The sequence below is a fragment of the Peromyscus maniculatus genome, chromosome 7 (genome assembly GCF_049852395.1).
Source record: "Peromyscus maniculatus bairdii isolate BWxNUB_F1_BW_parent chromosome 7, HU_Pman_BW_mat_3.1, whole genome shotgun sequence".
Classification (NCBI taxonomy): Eukaryota; Metazoa; Chordata; class Mammalia; order Rodentia; family Cricetidae; genus Peromyscus; species Peromyscus maniculatus.
Genome location: NC_134858.1, coordinates 52,621,975 through 52,647,715, shown reverse-complemented (window position 1 = coordinate 52,647,715; position 25,741 = coordinate 52,621,975). Strand labels below are relative to the sequence as shown.

Genomic DNA, 25,741 nt, shown 5'->3' with positions numbered 1-25,741 from the left:
TTCTGTGATAGCATTTTTAAAAAATTAAGACCAAAGATTAGGCTTAGAGTGAGCATTGCTTAGAAAGAGAACAGTTGCCACTCTGAGTCAGTCCTGTACTCGGACTTGAGTGGTCCCCGAGCAGGCCACACACTAACAAAGGACGTGTGAATTCTCACTTATATAGATAATTCATCACCAATGTACTAATCAAGAATTCCAGAGAAAGTGTGTCAGCCTGAAAAACATGGAAAATATGGTAGGGGGACTGCATATAGAAATGCTGTTAGCCGGGCGGTGGTGGCACACGCCTGTAATCCCAGCACTCAGGAGGTAGAGGCAGGCGGATCTTTGTGAGTTCGAGGCCAGCTCTGGTTTACAGAGCGACATCCAGGAAAGGCGCAAAGCTACACAGAGAAACCCTGTCTCAAAAAAACCAAAAAAGAAGAAGAAGAAGAAGAAGAAGAAGAAGAAGAAGAAGAAGAAGAAGAAGAAGAAGAAGAAGAAGAAGAAGAAGAAGAAGAAGAAGTAGTGCTGTTAACCCCTAGCCCAACACCTCCACAAACTATCTGCTCTTTCCAGAATAAAATCTACTAAAAGGTGACCACATTGGAGAAAGGAACACTAAAGATGTATGGATTAGAAAAAGCGTGTTCCCATCAAGTTCACGAGAGGTCTCTAAAGTGAATGCAGACCTGGAAGAGTCAAGCCCACCCCCCACCCCCACCCCGCCCCCACCCCCCACCGTCACAGAGACTTCCAACAGAGGAGGAGGAGTCTTGCTCCATGGCTGGGGAAATAGCAGTACAGCAGGATGGAAACCCTGAGAGCCAGAGGCAGCAACGTCCTGATGTCACTGCAGCTGCCTAGTTAAAACAAGCTACAGTGCTGACTCGGCAGCTGAGAGCCCTGCTGCTCTTGCAGAGGACCAGGCTCAGTTCCCATCACCAGTGCTGGAGACTTGACACCTCTTCTGGCCTCTGCCAGCACCAGCCACACATGCATAGAGGCAAAACACTCATATGCATAAAATAACAATAAAAAATGTTTTAGCATGCCAGTCACTTTTATTTAAAGATGTTGAGAAGATATCTTCATTAAATGTCCAATATGACAGGGTTTGTAGGCACTGGAAACATACAGGCCTGCTCTGGAAGGTGGTCAGGAGCTCAGCTACAGCAAGACAGTGCTCAGTTTGGAGTCAGATGTTCTAACTGTTCACTCCTGGGAGCCCTGCTCCATCGCCAATCATTTCTCTTTCCCATTAATAAACTGGTCATTTGAAACAAACCCTTGACACAGCCCAGCACATAACCAAGAACTGGCCATGTGATACTGAGCCAAGAAAAGCATGTGTTTTAGAAGAAAGGCCTTTTGTGTTAGTTGACTCTGTATATGTTGATTGGTTTTGTCTGTTTAAAATGGCCATGGGTCATGCTCATCTTTATCTGGGCTAGCATTGTCACACAAAACACAGCTGGCTCAGAGCAATCATGGGAGTAAGCTCAGAACTGGTAAGAAGAGCTTCTCTACCCAGGAATGGGCAGCCTTGTGAGCGTGGTGGCCCTGGATGGCCTGAGAGGCTAGAACAAGCCAACACTTGGAGTTAAGAGTTTTCCAGGCCCAGCTCCAGCCCAGACTGGCTGGGGACTTGGACCGCATCTCTTGGACTTCCTGAAGTTTGAGTCCTCTTTATAACAGCAGTCGTCACTGTCTGCCCACCTCAGAGCTGGCCTCAGATGGTGTCGACAGAGAGCCTAACGGGGCCTCCTGAGAGCTGTCTCAGCTGCGCTGGGAGTCGCTGAGGTCCTGGCAGCGCGGTGTCCTAAAAGCCCTGCATCCCTTCATACCTCAGAAGACACCAATGCTACCCAGTCCATTCCAGATCTCTCCTTGTAGCCAGATCAGAATTCCCTAGTTGGTGCTCAGGACCTTGAGAATCTCAGTTCTGGCATCCTTCTAGATGCTGTGGCTCAGAGTACCACAAAATCCAGCCATTTTTCTATTTGCTGCTGGGGTGGTGGTGAGAGACAGGGGAAGTTTTGATGCTTCTCAGCTCAGGCTAGCCTCGTACTTCTGATCCTCCTACCATAATTTCCCAAGTGCTGGGAGTCACAGGTGTGCACCACTGCACCTGGCTGAACTGACTTGTCAGCTGCGCTACTTGGGATGTCTTCCAGCACTTAAGGATTTCCTTAAGTGTGACAGGGAAGCTCATCCTGGATATGAATTAGGAGCCAATAACAGTCTTCATAGTGACAAGTCCAGCACAGTAGCCTCAAAGTCATGTGAGCAGACAGACACACAGACACAGAGAGAGACAAACAGAGTGCTAAGCCTCTGTTGCTCTGCACTACTCACCTATGTTTCTTGGATCATGCTTATGCAAGGATTTTCTTTTCAAAACTGTCAGAATGCATTTCCAACTTCGCCACCACAAGATCCTGGCTGGCACCCCAAGCCCTGTTTGCATAGCTCTGTCCTGCACAGGCAAGGCCAGGGGGCAGCTTCAGCAATGGCTTCTCAGGTGGCATTAAGCTTGCTGATGATTGAAGCCAGCCTCTGCCGGAGCCTCTGCTCCAAAGAAATGGGGAGAGATGCTGGAAAGCATTTGTTAGGCTGGGTGGGAGCTCTGCTCCTGGTCCAACGAGAACTCAGGGCAGAGAGCTGGTGAGGTAACAAGTATCCCTAACTAACACTGTCTAGCTCTGCAGGTATAGACACATTAGGTCTGCATTTAAACCTTCAAAGCTTCCATCCACTGGTTTTATGGGGGGGGGAACCCTCTAAATTAACTGGGTGGTTGTATTGATCACGAGCAGAAGCAGACCTAGAACCCACAACTGTATAATACCAGCATCTTGAGTCTGCACTGTTCCTGTGGCATAGCCCAGGGAAAGCTATTCACCTGGAGAGCGATGGCAGCCTTTCTAATGGACACCGTTCTGAAGACAGTGGATTGGTGGCCTTATTACAGGAATAAGGGCAGTGTCACTCCCCACTGCACTGAGCAAGGAAAGGCTACGTGAGCACACACCTGGGCAGCCAGAAAGAAGGTCCTCTAGGGAGCCTGACACTGCTTGGTACTCTGACCTCAGACATCTAGCCTCCAGAGCGGTAGGAGATAAACGTATGTTGCTTATGTCCCTCCAGCCTATGGTATTTTGTTGTGGTCAGCTAAGACAATCTGATACTGAATCTGTGAGTTTCCAAGTGTCTGCATCTGATCCAGCCTTCCACATACAATCCACCCTCCCCCTGCCCCTTTGGTTTTTGGTTTTGTTTTTTTTTTTTTTAAAGATTTATTTATTATGTATACAGAAGAGGATGCCAGATCTCATTACAGATGGTTGTGAGCCACCATGTGGGAACTGAACTCAGGACCTCTGGAAGAGCAGTCAGTGCTCTTAACCTCTGAGCCATCTCTCCACCACCACCACCCCTTGGTTTTTTTGAGACAGGGTGTCTCTGTGTAGTTTTGGTGCCTGTCCTGGATCTCGAGCTGTAGACCAGGCTGGCCTTGAACTCACAGAGATTTGCCTGCCTCTGCCTTTTGAGTTCTGGGATTAAAGGCATGAGCCACCACTGCCCAGCTCAATCCACCCTCTTGATATAACTTCTAGAGAACCTGAGCAAGGAAGTCTCTCCTTCCACAGTACAGCACCCTCAACAGACCCCTTGTATTACGATTACTGGTATAAATACCTCAGCTCCCACAAAACTAATGTCAAACTAATCCTGCCCGGCATATTGCATCTTCGTTTGTGTGTTAGGAAAAACACTCTTTATTTTCTTTTGTTCCAGTGGTATTAGCACATCACTTGGCATGGGATGTGTACCACAAATGATGGCTGAAGTTAGCATTCTCTGGTTAGAGGCCTAGTGAGTGGCCCGGATCCAAAGCAAATTCAAGAACCACAAACTTCACTTGTCTGTCCTAGACACACACACACACACACACACACACACACACACACACACACACACCCATACACCCATCCTCTTTAGAGTCCTTTTTCTCTGGCATCCAGTTTCTCCTGGTCCTCTCTACACAGAATTACGCTTCCTTTTTCTACAGCTACAACTTCCAGAGTCATTGCTTGTAACAAAAGAGTAGTCATCATAGGGCTCTGTCTTCCATCTAGGATCCCTCATCGGGGACACTAAAGAAAACACTATGGATCACAGGGCAACTGGGTGAAAATGCACAAGTATGCCCTTGGCCTCTCCTTAGGAGACCAGAGGAGCTGTACTGCCATGGCCCTCCCCAGAGCAGGTGGCTGTAAAGCCTTGAAATGTATAGTACTTTTCTCAAATTTAAAATGTGGAAATATAATCTTTCAATGAGAAAGAATATGTTTAAAAGTCCAGTGTTTGGAGCCATTTGTTTCTTTCTTTATTGGGGTGCATGTTAATACTGCTATGTCTGTATGTGAAATTGAACTATTTGATTTGTATTTTTGGTTGTGAGTCTAGCCTTTAACGGCTGAGCCATCTCTCCAGCCCAAACTCTTTGATTTGTGTATGAGAGAGACTCCAAAGAAACTACTTTTAAAAACATTGTCTACCTTGAAACCCAAAGCAGCTGAACAGTTTGCCAAAGGCTACTCAGCTAATCGGGTTTAAGGGCAGACCCTAGATCTGCTACTCCTTGATCAGCATCTGTTTTGTTTTATTGGTTTTATGAGACAAGGTCTCTCTGTGTTGTCTTGGCTGTCCTGGAACTCACTTGGTAGGCCAGGCTGGCCTCGAACTCAACAGAGATCCGCCTGCCTCTGCCTCCTGAGTGCTGGGATTATGGGCGTGAACCACCACACCCAGTGAGCACCTATTTTGTAACTGTACCTGATGGTCACTTTCCATCTCTCTTGACCTATTACATTTATTGTGTGTGCACACGAGTGTGCATGTGTGTGTACATGTGAGTACATCACAGTGCTAGTGTGCCCATTTGTGCGTGTGTGACAGTTGCAGGACAACTTGCAGAAGTTGGTTATCTGGTTATCTCTTTTTACCGTGTCTCCTTCCCGTGTGGGCTGTCAGGCTGGATGGAAGCACCGTTACCCACTGAGCCTCCTCCCCAGACTTCTCTTGCTGGTACTGGAGCCCAGTTCAGCATCTGAAAGTAGACAGCATATCTGAAAGAGTTTCTTGTTTTTACTGGGGCTGTACAGCTCCTGACTTCTATCTCTAGCTGATGATCTTAGCCACTAGGGAAGCATATGACCAGGGCACTTCACATCACTCCTGCAATGCTCTGGAAGGAGGCTCTGTGGGGATCCCGAAAGAGGAGGCAAGTGTCCTGACCAGGCTCAGGATCAATGCTCACCTTAGGACTTGGGTGGTTTGTCGGTTTGCCTGAACAAAAACAGTCCTTTGGTTACGGACTTAGTAACAGTCCAGTGATTACTGACTTAGTTACAGCTCCATCAAGAAGGTCAACAGATATTGTAAGTCTGAGCTGATTAATTATGCATTCAGGAAGATCCTTGAGTTCCATGATTATTCTACTAACTTCCTACTGATTTTGGAAAGTTTGAAAGGCAGTCCAAGATGATATCCTAAGCCCTGGGAATGAATGGGGAGATAAAACTGAAGCCAGCCTTCAGCCTGTCCCACAGGCAACTCTTCAGTGCTTGAAGCCCTGAGCATCAAAGTCAGGATATTTATATTCCCAGACTCGCTTCCCCGCCCCCAGGGGGAGCGATTACCTAATACAGCTGACTGTTCATGTTCACTACATTATATCCTCTGCCACAGGCCCACCTGAATTAACCTACAAGTCTCAGTACACTTTCTGGACCTCCTGACACTACCTTCCCACGGTGTCTGAAGTGTCTCACTGACTCACGGCCAAGTGTGAGTGAGGGTCTCAAGCCCTTACAGATTCCGTACAGATAACAAGGTTGGGTCCTGCCATAGGCAATCTGACAGCCACAGCTCCTTCACACAAGGATACCAAACCATCCTGCCCATTTGCATCTTATCCAGTCCAAAGACCTAAAACTAGTGGCCTCCAACAGGGCCCCTCACCAGCTGCTGGTGAGCTCTCTAAGCAGGTAATGGACAGTCAGTGCTGTTCCTTGAGGGGATGTCAGGTCCCTGGGAACACTGCTTCAGGAGGCTGAAGTAAGCTCAACTGATGCGCTCACACTAATTGACCAGGACCGGGGAACTGATGTCTTTGAGTTAACATTGTGTCTGTGCCAGCCACACTGACCCCTCTTAATGCCTTTTGAATTACTGAATCTTCCAATAATGGCATTTTAACAATGAAGTTTTTAAAAAAAGAAAGAAAGAAAAAGAAAAACTTCTTAATTTTTGCCCAAAGAGGGCGGAAAAAGAATTTCACTAATGGCATCATTATAAATTCTGAAGTGGTGACCATTTGGCTGCTTTACAAAATATGTAGCTAATAATTAAAATAAAGATTTAAGTGGAAGCTTTATCAATGAGGTAGACAGAGCACATTTTCTCAGTTGGTGTCCGAAATGGCATCAAGAGCCATGTGCAGAATTGTCACAGCGCGAGTCTTTAAAATGCCTTATGGATTTGAAGGTATTAACAGGTCCCTATCAACATTCTCTAAAGGTTTTTGATGTCGTATTAGCTATTGAACAGAAATATGCGAACTATTACTTTGTTGATTTTGTCCTTAAACCACACTGCATTATCATCTGAGAATGTGTTCTTAAAGTATTGTTAAAAGTACTTTGAAAACTTGTAAATCCCAGTAATTTATGTTTCTCCTGCCTCTGCTGTTTTGTTCTGTCCTTCTGGTTTCAATTTGAATGCCGTCCTGTCTGGGTGTGTACCTGTAAAATTGTGTTTTTCCGAGTACAATTTACAGTCCTGACCTTAGGCTCTTACAATGTCCCTAACCTTCTCCGGGTTTCCTCCGGTACTACGAAGTGAGTTTTGGGTCACCCTGCTCTTTCGTAGTAGACTTGTCTAATCAAAGTTACTTGAAACAGATCTGATTTTGGCATTTCTTAGTTTATCATTTCGGCCTAGGGAGTGAGTTAGGAGAGTGTCCTTGCCAGTCCACTAATTGCATTGCCCTGTTAAAGTGTACACAGTTGTAAACCCAGACTGCCACAAGACAACAGTCTCATTTATCTAAACAGTCCTCCTTTTAGACTCAATGGCACTGATGGGAACCGTGATAAGGAGTGGGGACTGAGGCGGGATCATTGAGAGCTTGTATAGCTGGAACCATTCCATCCCTACAATCAGTCCCTTTTCTTCCTCGGACTTGGCTACATACGGAATCCATCTAGCTGCGTGCAGTGAGCTAAGTCAGGCAGAGATTGCAGTGGGCAGGACCGCCCCAGACACTGTCTTACTTCGCTGGGAACAGCTCTGTTTTAAGAAACAGGAGGCTGCTTTGAGCAGCCTGAGGGTGCTCTGCTAAAACTGTGCGTCCTAAGTCCCTGTCGCAGGTCTCTCTCCGTGGAAGCTGTGCCCTTCAGTGTGCAGTAGGATTGTTAAATGGCCACAGAACCTTTGGAATCTTTTCTCTTAAGTCGAGAAATGAGATTTTTAAACAAAATTTTGGCTCTTTTCAAATATCACTTGCATTAAGCTCTGGTAAGGAGTCAAGCGCTTTTCTCTGTCTTTACCTCCTTCAGTATGGTCTCTGGTTTGGACCAACAACAGTTGACTGAAGGGGCAGGCCAGGGCTGTAGCAGCTGACCCAGCTCCGTCTCTGTTGTAGGTAATTGTACAGTCCGGCCGCCACCCAACGGTGCTACAGAAGCTCTGCCAGCTGCCCTTCCAGTATTTCAGTGACCCAAGGCTCATCAAAGTGCTGTTCCCTTCGCTTATCGCTGCTAGTTACAACAACCTTCAGAACAAGATCATTCTGGAGCAAGAGATGAGCTGTGTTTTGCTGGCCACATTCATTCAGGTACTTTCTTATGCCTCGTTTCTCTTGTTTTATGGACAAACTCATGAGACTGAAAAGTAAACATGAAGCAGCTTTATGCTCGCCCTCCAAGCTGCTGTTAAATCTCTACCTATGTCTGTGTTTAAAAAAGTAATTTCTAAAGCCTGAAGTCACGACGTTACTAGGAACAGGGCGGAGTGCTGCATGCCCCTGCCTGGAGGGTTTCATCACAAAGCTCTTTTGCCATTGACAGAATGGAAACTTGTACTTAGAGATCTGTTTAACAGGACACCAGACTCCTTTAAGGCTTCGACCATCACATGAATCTGCCTTTTAGTCTTGCTACAGAGGATAACTGCTGAAGAAATAAAAATTTGGGTTTATTTGAACATTAAAATTAATAAATATAATTTGCATGTATATAAAGTTGGGATAAAACTTATTTGATTGCTTTTTTTTTTTTAATCAAAAAGTTTGAAGTACAGCCTTGTATTTGCCTGATGCAGCTAAATTCTGTAGGACTGGAATCAGGATTGATGCTGTGGAAAGTGCTAACTCCACGTGTAAATCAGCTCACTGAGCTGGCAGGAGTAAAGCCAAAGTGACAGTTCTAAACTAGGATTTTTCATATCTTTGTGGATGATTATTTTATGAAATGTCCCCCCCCTTTTTTTTTCAAATGTTCCACTCTGAAATCGCTCCCTGCTGCACATATTTCCTGTTCTTCCTAACAGTGAAACAGAAAGCAGAGTTCTGTGTGTATTGTCCCTGTGCTGGCTAATGTTCAGATACCTCTGTCAGCGTGAGCCTGTGCAGCTGCCTGGGAGCCATGGAGGATGCTGAAGACTTCCCGGCCCTCCTTATCGCAGGCAGCACTCCTGTCTCTCTCTCTGTTAATGATCAGTTAGCAAGCACAGCTCGGGCAAGGACACTTAGAGAGATGTTCTTTTCAGCTTCGTTGTTAGATTTGAGTCTGGGTCCTATTTTCTGCATGATTTCAAACTGACTCATGATTAAATTAAAATCTTAATAGAATCTTATACTGTAAAGCCGTCATTTCAGCTCAGGGCTCTTCCTCTGCTCTTAGAACCTTAAGATTAGAGAAAGCAGCTCTGTCGTTAAGTAGAAAATGCACTGTAGTGTGTTTTCAGACAGTTATCTTTTCCACTGGAATCATTCACTCTTGTATTGAGTGGGTAATTTCTGAGTGTTCACTCTGTGCTGGACTCTTGTCTAGACCCTGGAGTTGTATCACGAATAAGACAGATAAAACCCACCTTCAAAGCCAGACGGTAGATGTGGAAGGAGCACGCATCAAGATTAGACAGTGTCGCTGGGCAGTGGTGGCACAGTCTTTAATCCCAGCACTCGGGAGGCAGAGCCAGGTGGATCTCTGTGAGTTCAAGGCCAGCCTGGGCTACAGATCGAGATCCAGGACAGGCACCAAAACTACACAGAGAAACCCTGTCTCAAAAAACAAAACAAAAAACAAAAACAAAAAACCAAACCACCTTCAAGACTTTTCCTAAACAACAGAAAGGCCAAGGAACATGACAGGTAGGAGGTAAATGCTGTGCCGGAGGGCCATGGCCTGGGGAGGGAGCGAAGCTTTTTATAGCTTTAGCCACTGAGAGGCCCCAATGGAGATTAAGCTTCCATGTGTGCCACAGTAGTTTCTTAGAGAATACTTTCCAAACACAAGTAACAGCACTCAGGTGGTTGAAGTGGGAAGATACAGTGTGAGGTCAACTTGAACTCTACAGTGAGACTCTCAAAAACAAAAATGTGAGTGAAATCCAAAACCGCAGTAAAAGGTGGGTGATATTTATTACCACTATTCCAAATAGACCATATTTAATACAGTTTTGCTAAATGGTACAAAAATTACTTCTTTCTTAATTTGGGGTAGCATTATTAGACTAGACTAGTGGAGTTAAATAATTTTTTCTGTAAATCATTGTGCTCAAGAAAATAACACATCTTATAAATGTGTCATGATTCCATATATAGGTTATTAATGTTATTAATGTTACTAGAAAGTAATGTTAAAATGAGATTATGGCCTGTCATAAATTTCTAAAGACTTATATACTACAGTTTTTTCAGTTTCCACCTAAAAGTCATTTTACCAAACTTTAAGGTTTAGATGCAGAATACTTTTGGTTTGATTCGGTTTGGTTTCTGTTTGTTTTGTTTGCTTGCTTGCTTGCTTGCTTGCTTGCTTTTGAGACAGGGTTTCTCTGTGTAGCAGCCCTGGATGTCCTGGATTATAAGGACTCTTATATTCATAGTTTTTTAAAATTCTTGCCAGGCATAATAGTGTACACCTATAATGCCTGAATGAAGCGGGAGGATCACTAATTTGAGTCCAACCTGGGTTATATTAATAAGATCATAACCCCATAGCACCCCCCCCCAAAAAAAAAACCCTTTTAAAAGTCTTGTTAACTTAAAATAGTACATTTGGCTTAGGTTTCAGGTTTGGGGTATTCAGTTGTGGTTGTAGGCAGCCCTGTGGCCCCGGGCAGTGCTCACATAGGAGACTTGGTTTCAACTTTGAGGAAATCTGGCCGCACAGCCTGGTGTTCTGCTGTTCGTGTGACTGTGACACGTGCTCAGAGGGACCCCGCAGTTCTGTCAGAGCGTTATCTCAACCCAGTTCTCTCTCCTCATGCAGGACTTTGCACAGACTCCGGGGCCTGTGGATACCCAGTCTTCCTGTCCCAAAGGTAGGTCCACTGAAACTAGGTTCCATGTGTGAGTGAGCTAAGTGAATGGGCTTGCATTCCTTTTTCCAAAGAGAGAATTCCTGTGTCACCTAAAGTACAAGAGGCTCAGACACCAAATACTTGAAGAGTCAAGAAATCTACTGTATCACCAGAATCTACAGAGAAGCCTCTGGAATTGAAGAAAAGCACAAACCACCTTTGTGTTCTTACCTGGTACAGGATCTGTTAAATACTGACTAATGACGGGGAAGCCAGTCATACAGCATTTCTACTGGCCCACGCACGTCACTCATAAACACTTCAGTGCCTAACATGGGCTCCCTGTCCATGTTCAAAATAAAGTGTCCATGACAGTAGCTAGACCCCGAAATTCAAGCACTTGACCTATTTGAATTGAAAATAATTTTACATTGAGAAAAATTAATATCCAGTTAGTAGAGTTGTGGAAGTAAAGGGTCCCTTTTGTTCCTGCTGAGGTGTTCTCACGGTCAGAGTCAGAGATGGAGAATTTTAAGCTTCATTTTTACATTCTTAAATATCCTGCTACCTAGGCTATAATTGAGAAGTACAGTTTTGTCTCTGGCTGTTGTGGCAGAATGTGATTAATGAGTCTTAGTCTCAACCTTCTCCAAGTCCTCCATGAATTTGATAATATTAAGTGTTCCTTTAGAACTGGACATAGTAGCACATGCTTGTAATCCCAGCACTGGAAGGTGGAGACAGGAGAATCCTTTCAAAGTCACCTTTGGCCAACCTGGGCTACATGAGAACCTATCTCAAAAAAATAAAATGAAATAAAATATATAAGTGTAGTTATTGAGAGGCCTGCTTCTACCCATTAGGATCCTCTGGGGCACCCACCAAGAAGCCCTTACTTGGAGACCATTTGGCTCTGTCATTAAAAAAAAAAAATCTACAGTAGACAGGTGTTACAAAGTACACAGAAGAAAATACAACAAAACTGTTACAATATCATGAAAAAATGTGAGGCTTTATTGACTCAGGTACTCAGCAAAGTAAACAGAAAGCTAGGCAGCTTCCCAGAAATCCAGGTCGGCACCACAGTTAGCACCATTGTCTCACGTGGAATCAGTGTGCAAGTCCAGTTCTGCCCTCACTCTCTCACTGCCTCTTTTATCTTTTTCTTTTTTATATGCTATTCGGACATGTGGAGGAAATCAGTACAACTGTTTAATTTTCAAGCATATGAAAACACTTTTTCAAAAATTCTAATATATTTATTTTTAACTGAGCAGCAATATTCTTTGCCAGTATAGCTATGTAGAAGGCCTTTCTTCTTTTTCTTGTGTCCTAAAAAAGATGAGTCACTATTCAGGAGTCTGGAAGCAAAGTCTCAGACTCAGAAACTGCCTCCCTTCGCTCTCTTTCCCGGGTGAGGATGGAGATCTGGGGCACTGTCTTTGCCTCCCTGGCTGCAGCTACAGCGGGCTCCACACACAGAACAGCAGCCAGACAGGTGTGCTCTGCTCTGCGCCCAGCATCGTTAGGGACAGTTCCTAAGATGCTTATTTAATTAAAGAAAAATGGAGTAAGGGTCAAAGACCAGAGTTCAGTTCCCAGCACCCACATCAGGCAGCTCACAACCCCCTGTGACTCCAGCTCCAGGGGATCCAACACCTCTGGCCTCTTAGGGTGCTTCCTGCACTTGTGTATGCATGCACACACACTTAAATTAATAATAATAATAACAATAATAATAATAATAATAATAATAATAATAATAATAACATCCGAGCACTCTGCAGGCAGAGACAGGTGGATCTCTGTGAGTTTCAAGCTAGCTAGGACTACACAGTGGGACCTGACAAATAATGTCTTTTTCTAAGATATCACTTTACCATGTATCCAGCTTACACTTTCTTTTTTGGGTTTTTCGAGACAGGGTTTCTCTGTGGTTTTGGTGCCTGTCCTGGAACTTACTCTGTAGACCAGGCTGACCTCGAACTCACAGAGTTCTGCCTCCCGAGTCCAGCTTTCACTTTTGTCATGGGTTCCCTTTTTGCTTTGATTAAGACCTCATAAAATGTGTCCAGGCATTTTGAAGTTGTTGTCCAGGTAACCTCTTGGGTATGCAAGCCACTGTGGGTTCCCAGGTTCTCACCAAGGAGCAGTGCCAGCATCCAGATCTGCTGCCTAATGACTACACCAAGCTTTTTTTTTTGGGGGGGCGGGGGGTCAGCAATGCTGCTGATGGTCACCTCTGCTCTTCTAGATAGCTGCTGAATGCCAGATTTGAACAGTTCCAAAGTTATGCCTAAATGTATGTTTTAAATTAAGTAGATTATTTTACGAAAAAGAAGTCAACTTTCAGCCAGGTTTGTGAGTCAGTGGAAGAGCTGATCCTTGTCTACAGGGCCTTGACTTCAGTCCCCAGCACAACAACAACAACAACAATAATAATATCACCCTTGAAATACAGATGTACCCATTCAAAAAGAAGTGTACATAGCTGTCACCCTGTTACCCATTTCATATTCTGGAGCCCCAAAGTAATTATTTCATTTTGTGTTATATATAGATTAAAGTCTGAATGTTAGAAGTGCAAACTGAATTGTGTGCAAAATACATTTATAACATGTATGCTATAGTAGATTGACATAAAGATGAAGCAAACGTTGTTTACAGAAAATGTAGCAAAATGTACGAGAAATGTATAGTTCCATTTGTGCTCAGATATCAAAATAAGCTTTAATTTCTGTGCCTTTAGAAGTCACGTTTTAGTCTCTTTTCTTTCTCCCTCAGGAAAACTCGGGAACCCTGGGGACTACCTGGAGCTGGCTAACAGATTTCCTCAGCAGGCCTGGGAAGAAGCCCGGCAATTTTTCTTGAAAAAAGAGAAAAAATAAATGTTTTGTAGCTAACTCTGTTTGAGTACCTTTGTTAATGTTTTCCACTGTTTCTTAAGGGACTCCTTCCTGGTGTGTTTACACTCTCCTGCTGTAGATAGGCTCCTCTGTCCACTGTTTACAAAGGCTGTACAGACTGGGCTGTTCTTCCTAATTTTGCTAATTGAATTTGTTTCATTTATGCACAATATTTTGAAGTTTGTTTACTTCCATACTGTGTAATTTGCATTTGTAATATGGATAAAATTAGCAAATATCATTCTTGTAATGAAGTAACACAGTTTTCAGTTTTGACTTTTCACGTTAAAGCTGCACAAATTTGAGAAACTGTTAAGACATTTAACCTGCTCTAAGTTTGTCTTGTAAGACTTGGAGTTGAGACCTGTGTAATTAACACTTTCCATAAGCCTTGGGACTGTTTGAAATTAGAGTTCCCAGGCACTGGTTGGGACTTCCCTGGGAGATAACACTGTGAATTATTAGCGTTGCTGACCTAAATTTAGTGTCCAAAATAAATTTTTTTTTAAATCTGGGAGCATCAAGTATTGTCTTAAATAATTTATTTGAAACAACACGGAAGTAAAAGAAACAGTGAAGGTGGCCACGTCTCTGAAATATAGGTAGTCATGGGCACACAGCTCTGTCTGGGCGGGGCAAGGGGGGCCGGGTGGGGGTAGGGAAGTCTTTCCTTTAGCGGTCTTGTGCTGAGTCTGAGTGACATTAATAATAATTACAAGAAAGATCCAGCTGTGGAAATCGACCCAAAAAACTAAAGTTTGTCACAGGAAGCTGAACAACACAAGAAATCTTACCTTTCTTTAAAAAAAAAGAAAGAAAGAAAGAAAGAAAGCATACTTACCTAAATATTTTTGGGCACTTCTTTTTGGAACCTCACGGCGCTGCAGAGTTATGTGTGTTCAATTTTTTTTTTTTTTTTTTTTTTTTTACTGTTTTACAAATCGAAAGAAAATAAAGAGGTATGATGTCAACCATGCCCAGCACCTCCTTAGGCGCTCCCACCCGGACTCTACACACCCAATCTCCCAGGAGGGAGGGAGGGACGCCCAAGGTTGCCGTATGGGCGGGAGCCAGTGGAGGGCGGTCCCCGAAGCCGAGGGGAATCATCAAATATTTATAAGGTTTCCTGCGAGACGCTTCGCGATGGAATATACCTCTTTATCTGGTCGGAATTTTGCCAAAAACTCGTAAATAATCGAGACAGCAGTGATTAACCTCCTAAAGCTGTACCAGAATTCGCAATTAAACACGTAATCGAATGGTCCTGCTGGCCCTCGGTAGGAAGCGTCCGATATAGTCGCGGCGTGGGCGGCTTCCTCCTGGGGCCTGAGACGAAAATTCGAACCCGACTTGAGAAAGGTTCGTGGAACCCTGGAGCAGCGACATTTGCAACCAAATTGCTCACCTGGGGTGACAAAATGACTCCCAAGCTCTGCAGAGCCAGTCATTCTGAAAGCCCAAGGCGCCTCAGAACGGCAGCTTCCTACTGGGTCCTGAGCCACAGCTGCCTCCCTCCCCCGCCTCGCCAGACTCTGGCGGTTCTGGGCATTATGACCTTGAACCCGGAGCTCGGCCTTTGTGGGGCCTAAGTCAAGACCTGGCCCTAACCTTAACCTCTGTGTTCCTCAGCTCCTAGCAGCTGTGAAAAACACCTGCATCTTTCCCGGTGGCTGTCAGAAAGGACATTGTCCTCTGGGTCCCCAATCTTCCCCCTCCTTCAGCTCCAGCGCCCGGGCTCAGATCTCTGTAGTCACACACCTCATTTACATACCCAGCTTCCCAGCTGGCAAACTTACCCACCCCAGAGTCCACTTGATGACCCACTCTCCCTCGAGAGGCTAACCCTCTTGACCAGAGGGCCTGTGGCCAAAGGCTGGACCCACCTAGCTGGCATTCCTGCCTGGCTGGGGATTGCTGCTGAAGGCACCGGGAAGCTCGGACCTGGAGCTGCCCAGCCCCACATCTGGATCTGAGTGGAGTACTTCCTTGTGCCCTTTCTTGCTCCCACCACCACTCTCAACCTAGCTCTGTTTATCTGCATTTTCTACGCACAGTCTCCATCAACAAGGTGCTAGCCTGTAATTGGTCACACAATCCTCATTATAGCACTGAATCTCCGTATTTTAAAGAAAGTTTACTTTTACATCAATCAGACCCACGGTTAAAAGCCTCTAATCTTCCCTGCATCAGCTTAATAAACTCTGAATTTCCTGCTTTTATCGCAGCTCCATTGGGAACTTATTTCTCTGCAAATACTTACTCATCCATTGTTTTCTCCCTCCAGCGGGCTTCTGTTCGGCTAATTCTTTTTTGGTGAGCACAACTAACTGCATGGCGGTGTAAGCCCACCCCTGGGCAAAAGTGGCCCAGCCTCACATTTTTTAAGGGCAGTGTGAGAACAATGTGTCACTTAAACCAGCTCTTCCCAGCTCTGACAAGCTGGAGCTTTAACTTACTCCATATTCAAAACAGAAAGGCTGATTTCTGCCCCACAGTCATTCACTATGAAGATTCGTTGGGAATACTGCCACAAGGACTCTGAATTTCCCAGAATTGTGTGGCCTTACAGTATGTACCAAATGGTGTAGCCAAAAATTTGTCTGTCTCTGGGATCTTTTTCCTGCACCCATTCCACAGAGCTAAGCAAATAATTAGTTAAGTCTTCTGAGAAAATCTTACTCTGCAAGTGAATCACGTTGAATAATTCTCTTTTTCCATCCACCTCTTCCCTTGAACTGATAAATGTTAGCAGAAAGTACAAAAGTTGTAATTGTCACAGGTAATTTAATTTACCAGGAAATCCCTACTTCATTACAAAAGATATTTAAAGATGACCTGGGAACCAGTAAAATTGATATTTATTAATGTAACTAACTGTAGATCTGATACCTTGCCAAGGACATTGCAAGCTTTTCCCCTGGGAACTTGAGAGCACCACACACTCCTTTGGGTAATGGGAGAAAGTTTGTGATGTCGCATACATCTTACTACACAGTGACCACTTTTACCTGGATAATTTCCCAAGGTAATAAAAGGCACACACTAGTGTCAAACTGGATGTTTGTTTGTTTAAGCTATGAATGATGAGGGAAATGATCGTAGTAACTAGGTATGTAGGTGTTTGTAAAATACTGCACCCTGTCAAAAGCAAAAAGCGCTAATAATGAAATTCCCTAAGGGCCCGTAGCTTTTCAATAAAAAAGTGAAAGCCCAATATTCTGATAATCAAAAGTATCCAAAAGTAAGATTTATTTAAGTTTCGTTTTCTATCCAATAGCCAACCAGATGCAAAAAGGAGAAATCTGTATTTCTGCTTGGGAGGGAATGGTCTAAGTTAAGGGAATGACGCCTCAAAGAGCCAGCCTTGAGAGGTAAAGCTGGCCCTAATTAACTCTGTATATATATATCTCTCTCTCTTATCTCTACATTTGCAGACCGTTTCCTAAATCTCCAAGAAAGCGAATCCCTCCCCTTTTTAAGTGCAAGCATCATCTTGACTTTCAGGAAGTAAACTATAAAAATGGTTCGATTTTCCCACCTCTTCTCATTTTCTTTAATGGCCAGGAAGCCCTCCATCCTCAATTGGTGCTATGGGATGGACGGGTGTGAAACTGCTGGATGGCCCAAGACGCTGCTTCTAACACAGGGGTCTGCTCCTCTATCCCGGACTGTGCTGACCTTTGGGCGTCAGTCAGCGGTTCTCACCTATAAGCTAGGACGATCACTGTCTCCTACCCCGTTAGTATACTGCACTCCTTCAGAAAACAACAACAATAACAACAACAAACCTGGACATAGAGGGGCGCCCTGTGGGGCATTTCACTGTGGGGACAAGGAAATAGAAATGTCAGATTGCTGCAGGATTGATGGGTTGGCTGGTAGATGGCAGCTTTCCGAACCAGCCAAGGGAGAGCGGGGAGGCTGGCTTTCGAAAAGAATTGTCCCAGACTGCCAAAGGGTTAAATATTTGTAGAGGGTAAAACCTGAGCCTGCCGGGATTTTTTTTTTTTTCCTTCTGCTTGCCCGGGGGGCCTGCTGGAGATTCAGTATCTCTTGGTTATTTCCTGCGATCACTAAAACCAGTTTTCAAGAAAACAAGTCGCAGGGGTTTGAAATGTCACACCAAGTGACCTGGGCACGGCATATCCAGGGGCCATCCCCCGCCCTCTCCATTTCTGGCCTGGAAAGAAAATAAACCAAAGACACGCCAGACTGGTTCTGGGTGGACTTATTTTCTCCTGCAGCCGCGATCCTAGCGGGGGCTTGTTGTAGCTCCTTCAGTGTATCGCTTGCAGGTGATGCCAAGCATAGATAAGGAGCCGCCCCGGCCTTCTCCTCTGTCTAGACGGGGGAATTAATAAATGCAGCGAGATTGATCACGTCGCGCATCCACTCTGGGGACAGCGCGGAGGACGCGCGGCAGAATGCAGGGGCGCAAGGTGGCCTTCGCACCCCCCAACCCATCACCCCACAACCGGGGGACCAGTGTCCAGGCGTCCTCGCCTGGGGCGCAGAGCATTCCCGCTTCCGGAAACGCCTCAGGGCTCACACTGCACGCGAACCGCCCCGCCCCGCCTCGCCAGCATCCAATAAGTGCCGGGCCCGCCCTGGAGGTGCCCAATCCCCGTCGGGCACGCCCCTCGGCGCCCAATCAGCGTCTGGCCCGCCCGCCGGGCCCCGATTGCCGCAGCACGAGGGCGGGTGGCGCGGGTGAAGCTGAAACTTCACTTGAGGCCCACTTGCGAAGTGGCGTTCGTCTGGCTCCCCGGGCACCAACAGCACACAGGAGCGGCGATGGCATCATCGGGTTGTTTTTTATTAAGATCAAAATATTCGTCCCACGATTCGCCTCACAATAAATAACAATAACTTACGTTTGTTCGGCAAAGGCTCTCACTGTCCTCCGTCGACTGATAATTTAAAACATTTTTTTTTAAAGACAGTCTGGTTTCTACTTTGCCCGGCAGTCATGCGCTTTGGGGGTTGTGTCTGTTCCTTGGGGTTGTCCCGTCCTCCTCCTCGCCACCAGGGCCTGTTCAAAGCCTCGGGTCAGGGTAGGCGAGTTCCGAGCAGTTCCCACGAGGGAGGGCAGGTCCCTGTAGGGTCCCACGCGGAGGTGGGTTCCCGGGCGAGTGGGGCGCGGAGAGGCAGGGTGGCAGCTCCCCACGCAGCGCGGGAGAGGCGAGGGCGGAGCTAACCCCGCAAGTCCCAAATTCTAGTTGAGAAAAACAGAAAAGTCCTCGGAGCAGGCTTCTCCAGTCCCGGCGGGGCAGGCTGCGTCCCCGCTCTTCCGGCCGTCCCGTCCCGTCGCGGTCGCCTGCCTCTGCCCCCTCGCTTTAAATAACAACAATAATTACAAGGGCCGGAGAGTTTTCGGAGCTGGATAGGCCTGAGCATGGGTGAGTCTCATGCAGGGAGCATGCGAGGTCCGCGGGCTGGCAGCTAGGGGTCCCCGCTCACGTCTCCACGGGACTCGGCACCATACTGTTGGGGGTGTCCGGGAGCTGTGAGGACAGAGAGGTCACGTCGCTGCCGGAGGAGTTGCCTAGGGAGCCAGACTCGGAGAAGGAGACCTGGGAGGGCAGAGACACCAGGGTAGAAACAAGTGAGCACACGCCCAAGCCGCTGCTCCTGGGTCACCTGCTGGGAGACCCGGTGTGTTCCTTGCAGACAAGCCGCCCACCGAGTAAACCCTGAGACGAGGGATGCCAGGTCCCCATTGGCACAGGAGGATTGGGGCCGGGTGAGAGACATTAAAACCAGGTTTAGTGTCAGCAGCAAGGTTGCAGGCCCAGCAGGCTTTCCCCATGCCCAGGTCTGTCCCCGAGAGCCCTGTCCCATGCAAAGTGCCCTCCACTCCACTCCCACTGGGCAGCTAGCGCGGGGCCTCACCAGCTGCTGAAAGGCGGGTTGGTCCAGGTCACTCTGGAGTGCGAACTCGCTGAGCGCTTTCCAAGGCGGCTGGTAGGTCTGCACCTCAACTGCGCTGCCCTGCACCGCGTTCTCGTGGCGGATGGGACTGCCCGCCACCAGAGGCGTCCCGGTCAGTCCCTGGAGGCTCTACGGGGCAAGCGGAGGCACAAGCCATTAGAGTTAGGTCTCGGCTTTTGCACCACTTTTGAGCATGGAGTCCCAGGCTCTGGAGAGCGTTTGGGGATTGCATTGATGTGAGGAGGCACACTTGACTGCACACAACGAATCCCCATTCCGCAGTGAGATACCCCAGGGCCCACAAACCTGCCATCCGTTTCACTCCTAGGGGCCAAACACCAGGCCAGGGAAACGGAAACCTTTATGCCCTTCCCTAGCCAGGTATGCGAAGGGGGGGGGGGGAGGAACCTCAGATCGAGGCCTGACAAAGAAAAGTACACCCGGCAGTCCCAACCACACCACCTGGTTATCTCTGCGCCTGGGACCCCTCAACTCTGGGCCGTCGCTGGCACAAGATACCATCGCCAAGCGCCGCAACTTGAACGCCAAGGCCAGCCTGTCTCCTAAGATGTGGGCGCCACTCTATGTGGAGGGTCCAGTTCCGCCTAGGTCTCCCCCAGAAAGAGGCCTCGGGATGCCACTGCCCGCCTCCCCGCCACCGCCAGCACCTCACCGCCTTGTCGTTGTGCTGCTGCTGCTGGAGCTGCTTCATGAGGATGGACTTCTTCTTGTCCTTGCAACGCTTGTTCTGGAACCACACGCGGATGACCCGCGGGCTCAGGCCGGTCATCTCCACTAGCTGCTCCTTCATGAGCGCGTCGGGCCGCGGGTTGGCGGCGTAGCACGTCCGCAGCGTGTGCAGTTGCTTCTCGTTGAGAACAGTCCGCACCCTGGTCGTCTTCTCTGCCTGCTTGTGCACGTGCGTGCGCAGCGAGGGCTGTCGCCCCGACCCGGCATCTGCAGGAGCCAAGAGAGGCAGGGTGTCGGATGGGCAGCCAGTCATTCTCCCCAAGATTTCGTTCCCCTCTCATTCCGTTCGTTTGGCTATTGTTCGTCTCCCTCTCCATCCGTTCGCCTAACCCAAATGGAGAATGCTTTTTGTTCTGTCCCTGGCTCCCCAGCCGGGTTGCCTCGCAGCAGCGATCTCCGGAGTCCTGCGGGGCTCTGGAATTCTGCTCTAGGCCGCTGCGGTACTAGCAGACCCTAGGAAACCCAACTGTGCCCAGCCGGACAAGCAAAGCCTCTGGAAGAAGGTGGGGTTTTAGGGGAAGAGGTGGGAATCGCTGTGCGACTCCGGCAGGGAAAAGGAAGAGTCGGGGACCTGGGTCACAGCACAACTCCCAGACTGAGAAACTCTTCTGCTCCTAAGGGCCTGCTCCGGCCGGTCTCGCCCTTCCGAACACTCTGGAACAGGGAAGGTGCCGACTTGAGACAGCAAAGGCCTTCTGGGTACAGAATGGTTCCTTCCTGGCTGTCTGCCCTGGAGCTTCGGCCGGCCCCGAGATTCTCCCCTTCGCTCTGGGTTCCCTCTGCCTAGTAGTTGGTGCCACTGACACCCACCTCGAACAGCCTTAAGCCTGCATTTTCACAACAAAGGGGAGCCCCTGGGCGATCTTAGATGGGGTTCCTTAACACCAATTCCATCCCGTTTCGCTCCAACCTGGTCTGCACACCCACTGGATATTAGCAGCACTGTTTACATTGATGTCCCCTCTAGGCATTTCTAGGTCTGGGTAAACATTTACAAATAGCCCACCCAGACCAATTTCCTCCTTCTACAGTGTGGAAACTGAGAAATCGAGAGGGGCGGAGCCCTGGGGCCACACAGCACGGAGAGGCGAGGTCTACAACGGTCTGAGCCGCCGACCTCCTGTCTTCCTGGAGCTGGGGTCTCCGTCGCACCTTCTCCACCTGCTTCGGGTCAACACTCAGTCTGAGCAACTCCTGGTTAGGACACCTATCATCCTAGCGAGGGTTATTCAGTACACTCCCTGAACCTTTATGCTAGCGTGACCTCCAAACAAGAACACAGGCCCCTCTTTTGCAAGGCTGGCCTTCTTCCGTAGGCTCCGGGCCGGATACCATCTTTTTTCTCCCTGACGATAACCTGTTCATTAAAGGAATTCGAAATACAACCCAGACAGGCAGCACCTAGGATCCTGGATGTTCCTCCACTCTCCGAATCCTAGCATTGTGTCCTACACAGTCCGGGCCACGGAGAACACAACTCCTGAAGCTCGCACGCTCACACACATGAAATTTTCTCCCCGACACATAGCCGGATTCCCAGCGCCAGAGCCTCTCACACCAGCTTCCCGTTGGAACCTCGGCGGCGGCCGGCTACCCACTCGCACATCCCACTGACTCGGCGCGGCTACCCGGGCCGGGTGAGCGGCTTACCTGGCAGATGCAGGCCGCGGGCGCCGGGGAGCGGGCCGGGGCTACGCGGGCTGCCGGCCGCAGCGCGCTCCAGCAGGAGGCCGTGGTCGGCTCGGCAGAGCAGCTCGTGCTCCCGCAGCGAGAATTCGTCTCCCGGGAGCAGCTGGCGGCTGCACACGGAGCAGCGGAAGCACTCGATGTGGTACACGCTGTCCCGCGCCCGCATCACCAGGTCACTGCTGCTGAAGCCCACCTGGCACTGGGCGCACTTGATGCCGAACAGCCTGCGGGCCCGGGCGCGGCGGGTGTCAGCGCGGGGACCCGGGCCCGGGACGCGCAGCCGTGTCCCCCAGCCCACGGGGGCCGAACCCGGGGTCCCGCCAGCTCACCTGACGTAGTCCCGCTTGCAGTAGGTTTTCCCGTCTCTCACGAAGCACGTGCACGTCTCGTCCAGGTACTGGCTGCACTCGGCGCACTTGAGACAGGCGGCGTGCCACTCGAGGTCGGGCGACACCCGAAGGATAAACTGGTCGTGGATCTGACTCCCGCAGCCCACGCACATGGCCGTCCCGGGCTTCTCTAGCGGGGAAGGGCGCAGGGCCCGCGTCAGGCCTGGCTGCCGACCCCGGCCGGCCTCGGCCGCTGCAGCCCCATCCCAACCCTCTCTCGCGCTCGCGCTCTCCCGCTCTTACTCTTAGAAGTGCGACCACAAGGGAACGGAAAGCTTTCGAAAGATTTAGAAAATAGTAAACGAAAACAACGCACTCTCCTGACATTTCCGTTATCACGGTCTTTGAACACGAGCGTCGTATCGGTTCAGATACAAAAAGAACTAACGGGGGACAGGCGACAGCACAGTGACACCGGGGAGCCCCGGACGCCTCCGCGTCCACACTGTCGGCCAAGCCCGGATTTCCGCCGGCTCACAATGACTCCCTCCTATCCCAACATCGATACCGCAGCTTTCAGCGCGGTCCGCGCTCAGCTTCTTCGACAGATCTTAATTTAAACACCTCAGACCAAGCGACTGAAATCTCTCTAGCTTTGAAAGACCGAAAGACAAGCAAACAGAAAAGAAACTCATCTCCCTAAATCAAACCTGATCGTCCTAACAGAAAAGAGAAAGAATTCACAGTCTGAGGTCAGTTCAGCCGGCTTGGGAAATAATGTCTAATGATAAAATAAAACAGCAGGATTCCAAAGGATAAACACTGCTACAGTCGAAATGCATTGGGTTTTTTTTTTCTTTATTCTCCCAAGTATTTTGTCAAATAGAAGCCACTTGTAGAATCCGCTAAACATTCTTCTGCATTGGAAATGTTGCATATTAAACACGCATACACACCCACACACACAGAAAGACTTACTCTTGGAATGATCCCCCATAGCACCCAGAAAAGGATAATGAAAAATAATATCCACCATGCAGAGAGAAGTGTACGCAAAGCGTGCGGCCGGGGGCAGAAGGACCAGGGTCGCGCGCCCAGCCTCTGCTCTTTGCTAACTAACTCCTGCCCCGCGGAGTTGAAGGGGCGATTCCGCACCGGCCCGCACGCAGCATGACGTCAGCACGCACTCGCCCGGGGCCCGAGCTGGAGGCGGGACCTGTAGCGTCACCCAGTTCTCCCCCCCCCCCCCACCGCCGCCGCGGGGAATGCGGGGGAGGTGATGGGGACCCGGAGGGTGGGCTCGGGTAGAGCCCGAGGCGCCGGCAGATTGGCTGCAAGGAAGTGGGCAAGCTCTGATTGGCTCGGAGTGAACAATGGAGAGCAGCCCCCTCCCCCGAAACCTTCCAGGATCCGCTCTGCGGCCCCGGGTCCCGCAATCCCTGGGAAGCCGCGTCTCCACCCAGCGAGCTCTGCCGCAGCGCCGCGCTTCCTTTGGACTCGGCTGGGAGGTTGCCCTAGTCGCTCTCTAGCAGGGTGATGGACACCTGGGGATAGATGGGAGCCCTCGCTCCCTTCAGAGTGCTTTTCTTTTATAATTTTTAAATTAAGAATTCCTCCTGGGGACGACAGAACTAAGGGACAAAAGGGGATCCGATGGGGCGCGACCATCACTGGTCCAGCGGGCCACCTTTCTCCCCCGTGCGCCTGAGCCTTTGTTCGGCGGGGTCCAAGTTAGAGAGATCGGGTAGGAAATGACCACCTGGGTCTGGATAAACTCTATTCGGACTTTCCCACCCGCGCCGCCTGTAGAAAACTCGATGTTGCAGGTGGGTAAAGCCAGAAGGAATCCAGAGACTCTAGCCAAGGTCCTGCTTGCACCCTTGCGGCGGCTCTGTCTCCTCCCTCATCCTTTCCGCCTTTTTGGTTAAGTGGACGCCGATTCCCACCCCCTTCTTTCTCCACTCCGCTGCTTGGCTCCTTCTAAGAACACTGTTGAGATGTGTTACACTTCCAGAATAAACGATTTTCACGAACTCTAATTTTGGATTTCACAAACCAGTTACAACGCAAATAATCAGAAACAAATGTGGGGCGAGGGGTAATTTGCTATCTTCCCGATGGCTTTTTAATCCTTAGAAAATCTGCAACTTCTAAAGAGTCAGGGCTTTTTTTTTTTCCTTCACAAAAATCGCCCTGAGTTTTGTTTGAAAGGGTTGAAAGACAAATCGGTGAGTTCTAAACAGCGTTTATCCAACGATGGGCTGTAAGTTCCCCACCCCCATTTTAAATGGACACCAAGAACTTGATGCCTCTCTAGGTGGGGTGCGGGTAGGCTCCTGGGATCGAGTGTCTCCACCCAATCCTATATCCGGACTCGGTTCTCCGCAGGCCTCTCCGCCTGAGAGCGAAGTCGGGCGCGGCGGTCCAAGTGCTAATAGCCGGAGGCTGTTGGGCTGCGAAACGGGTGCAGCCAAGAGCACCGGAGCAGCTCTGCAGAAAGTCGGGGTTAGGAAGGCCCTGGATGCACAAAAATCGCTCCTCCGAGGTGATTGAACGCAGGAAGCAATCCTCTGGCACCTCGCTCCACAGCCGGGTTCCTGCGGCTTTTGACCCCCCACCTCCACCTTTGGAGCGCTGGTGTTTTCACTGGACCCAGTGTTATGTCCCAGCCTACAGCCCCCTGACAACAGGCCGACCCCCTCCCCATCTCTCCCGCTAGCGCCCCAGCAGCTGTGTCCCAGGCTGGGGCCGTGCTAAGCTTGCTAGTAAACCACAAACCACAGCCAAGTAAGGAGCCCTGAACCATTGCGCTGGCCTCTGAGCTGAGCCCTGTGCGACTTGGGGTGTTTCATCCTCCTTCCTCACTTTTCCTCATCTGTAAAATGGGATGTACTTAGAGCAGCTATTTTTTGCTTTGTAAAGATTAAACTAGTTTCAGGAAAAGCCTTAGAATCATACCTGGTACATAGTAGTTGCTCAGTGTGTAGTAACTATGGTAACCATAGTGGCTCTTTCTGTGTTGGGAGTCTGTATAACCAAACATGCCTTTCCTGGAAAGGTGCCTGTGTGGGCCTCGCTAGAAGTGGGGTCTAAAGCACATCTCTGCCTGTTGTCTTGCCCAGTGATTTGTTTGTGAATGTGATGTGTGCTCGCTCTGTGTGCCTGCCCTGCGGATGGGAGGTCAATCCCGCCCTAGGTGTGGTCTTTGTTTATTGGTGGTGTCAGTGAGTGGGCTCTGCACTGTGCCTGCTGTATGGGAAGCTCCAGGCACATTCCCCTCACCCTCCACCCCAAGACAGTCCTAGGCCATGCCTGGCTCCCATTACCCCTAAGATCCTACAAACCTTTTGGGTACTGGCTCTCAGGAGGGGGCAGATCTCAGCCAGAATCCTAGGCTCAACCTTTAACCCTCTCCTGCTTATAGAAACTCCCCCTTTCTAAAAAAAATAAGCCAGTCTCTTGAGACTATACTAAGAAGATTTTGGAGACACTCACCCCTTCATTTCTCTGAAAAACCATTTTCCAGGTCCCTCAGTGTGGGTCTCCTGGGTCACAGGAGTC

General features: G+C 48.8%; 2 protein-coding genes across 3 annotated transcripts in view; one reads left to right on the top strand and one right to left on the bottom strand.

Moving 5' to 3' along the window:
* The window catches only part of Scaper (S-phase cyclin A associated protein in the ER), a 369,576-nt gene extending 356,098 nt beyond the window's left edge, over positions 1-13,478 (top strand). For both annotated transcript variants that reach the window (XM_016004546.3, XM_006971561.4), the window contains exons 30-32: positions 7,697-7,888; positions 10,545-10,596; positions 13,360-13,478. In XM_016004546.3, coding sequence (XP_015860032.1) covers positions 7,697-7,888; positions 10,545-10,596; positions 13,360-13,463 — 348 coding nt within the window. In that variant the 3' untranslated portion in view covers positions 13,464-13,478. The remainder of the gene's footprint in view (positions 1-7,696; positions 7,889-10,544; positions 10,597-13,359) is intronic.
* A 4,798-nt stretch (positions 13,479-18,276) lies between these two features.
* On the bottom strand, positions 18,277-23,322 carry Isl2 (ISL LIM homeobox 2). Its single transcript, XM_006971562.3, has 6 exons — positions 23,159-23,322; positions 22,181-22,370; positions 21,813-22,075; positions 20,086-20,369; positions 19,374-19,541; positions 18,277-19,054 (listed from the first exon to the last, which is right to left on the bottom strand). Exons 1-6 carry the CDS (start codon positions 23,214-23,216, stop codon positions 18,938-18,940), a joined length of 1,080 nt encoding a protein of 359 aa, XP_006971624.1. The 5' UTR covers positions 23,217-23,322; the 3' UTR covers positions 18,277-18,937.
* Between the last annotated feature and the right edge of the window lie 2,419 nt (positions 23,323-25,741).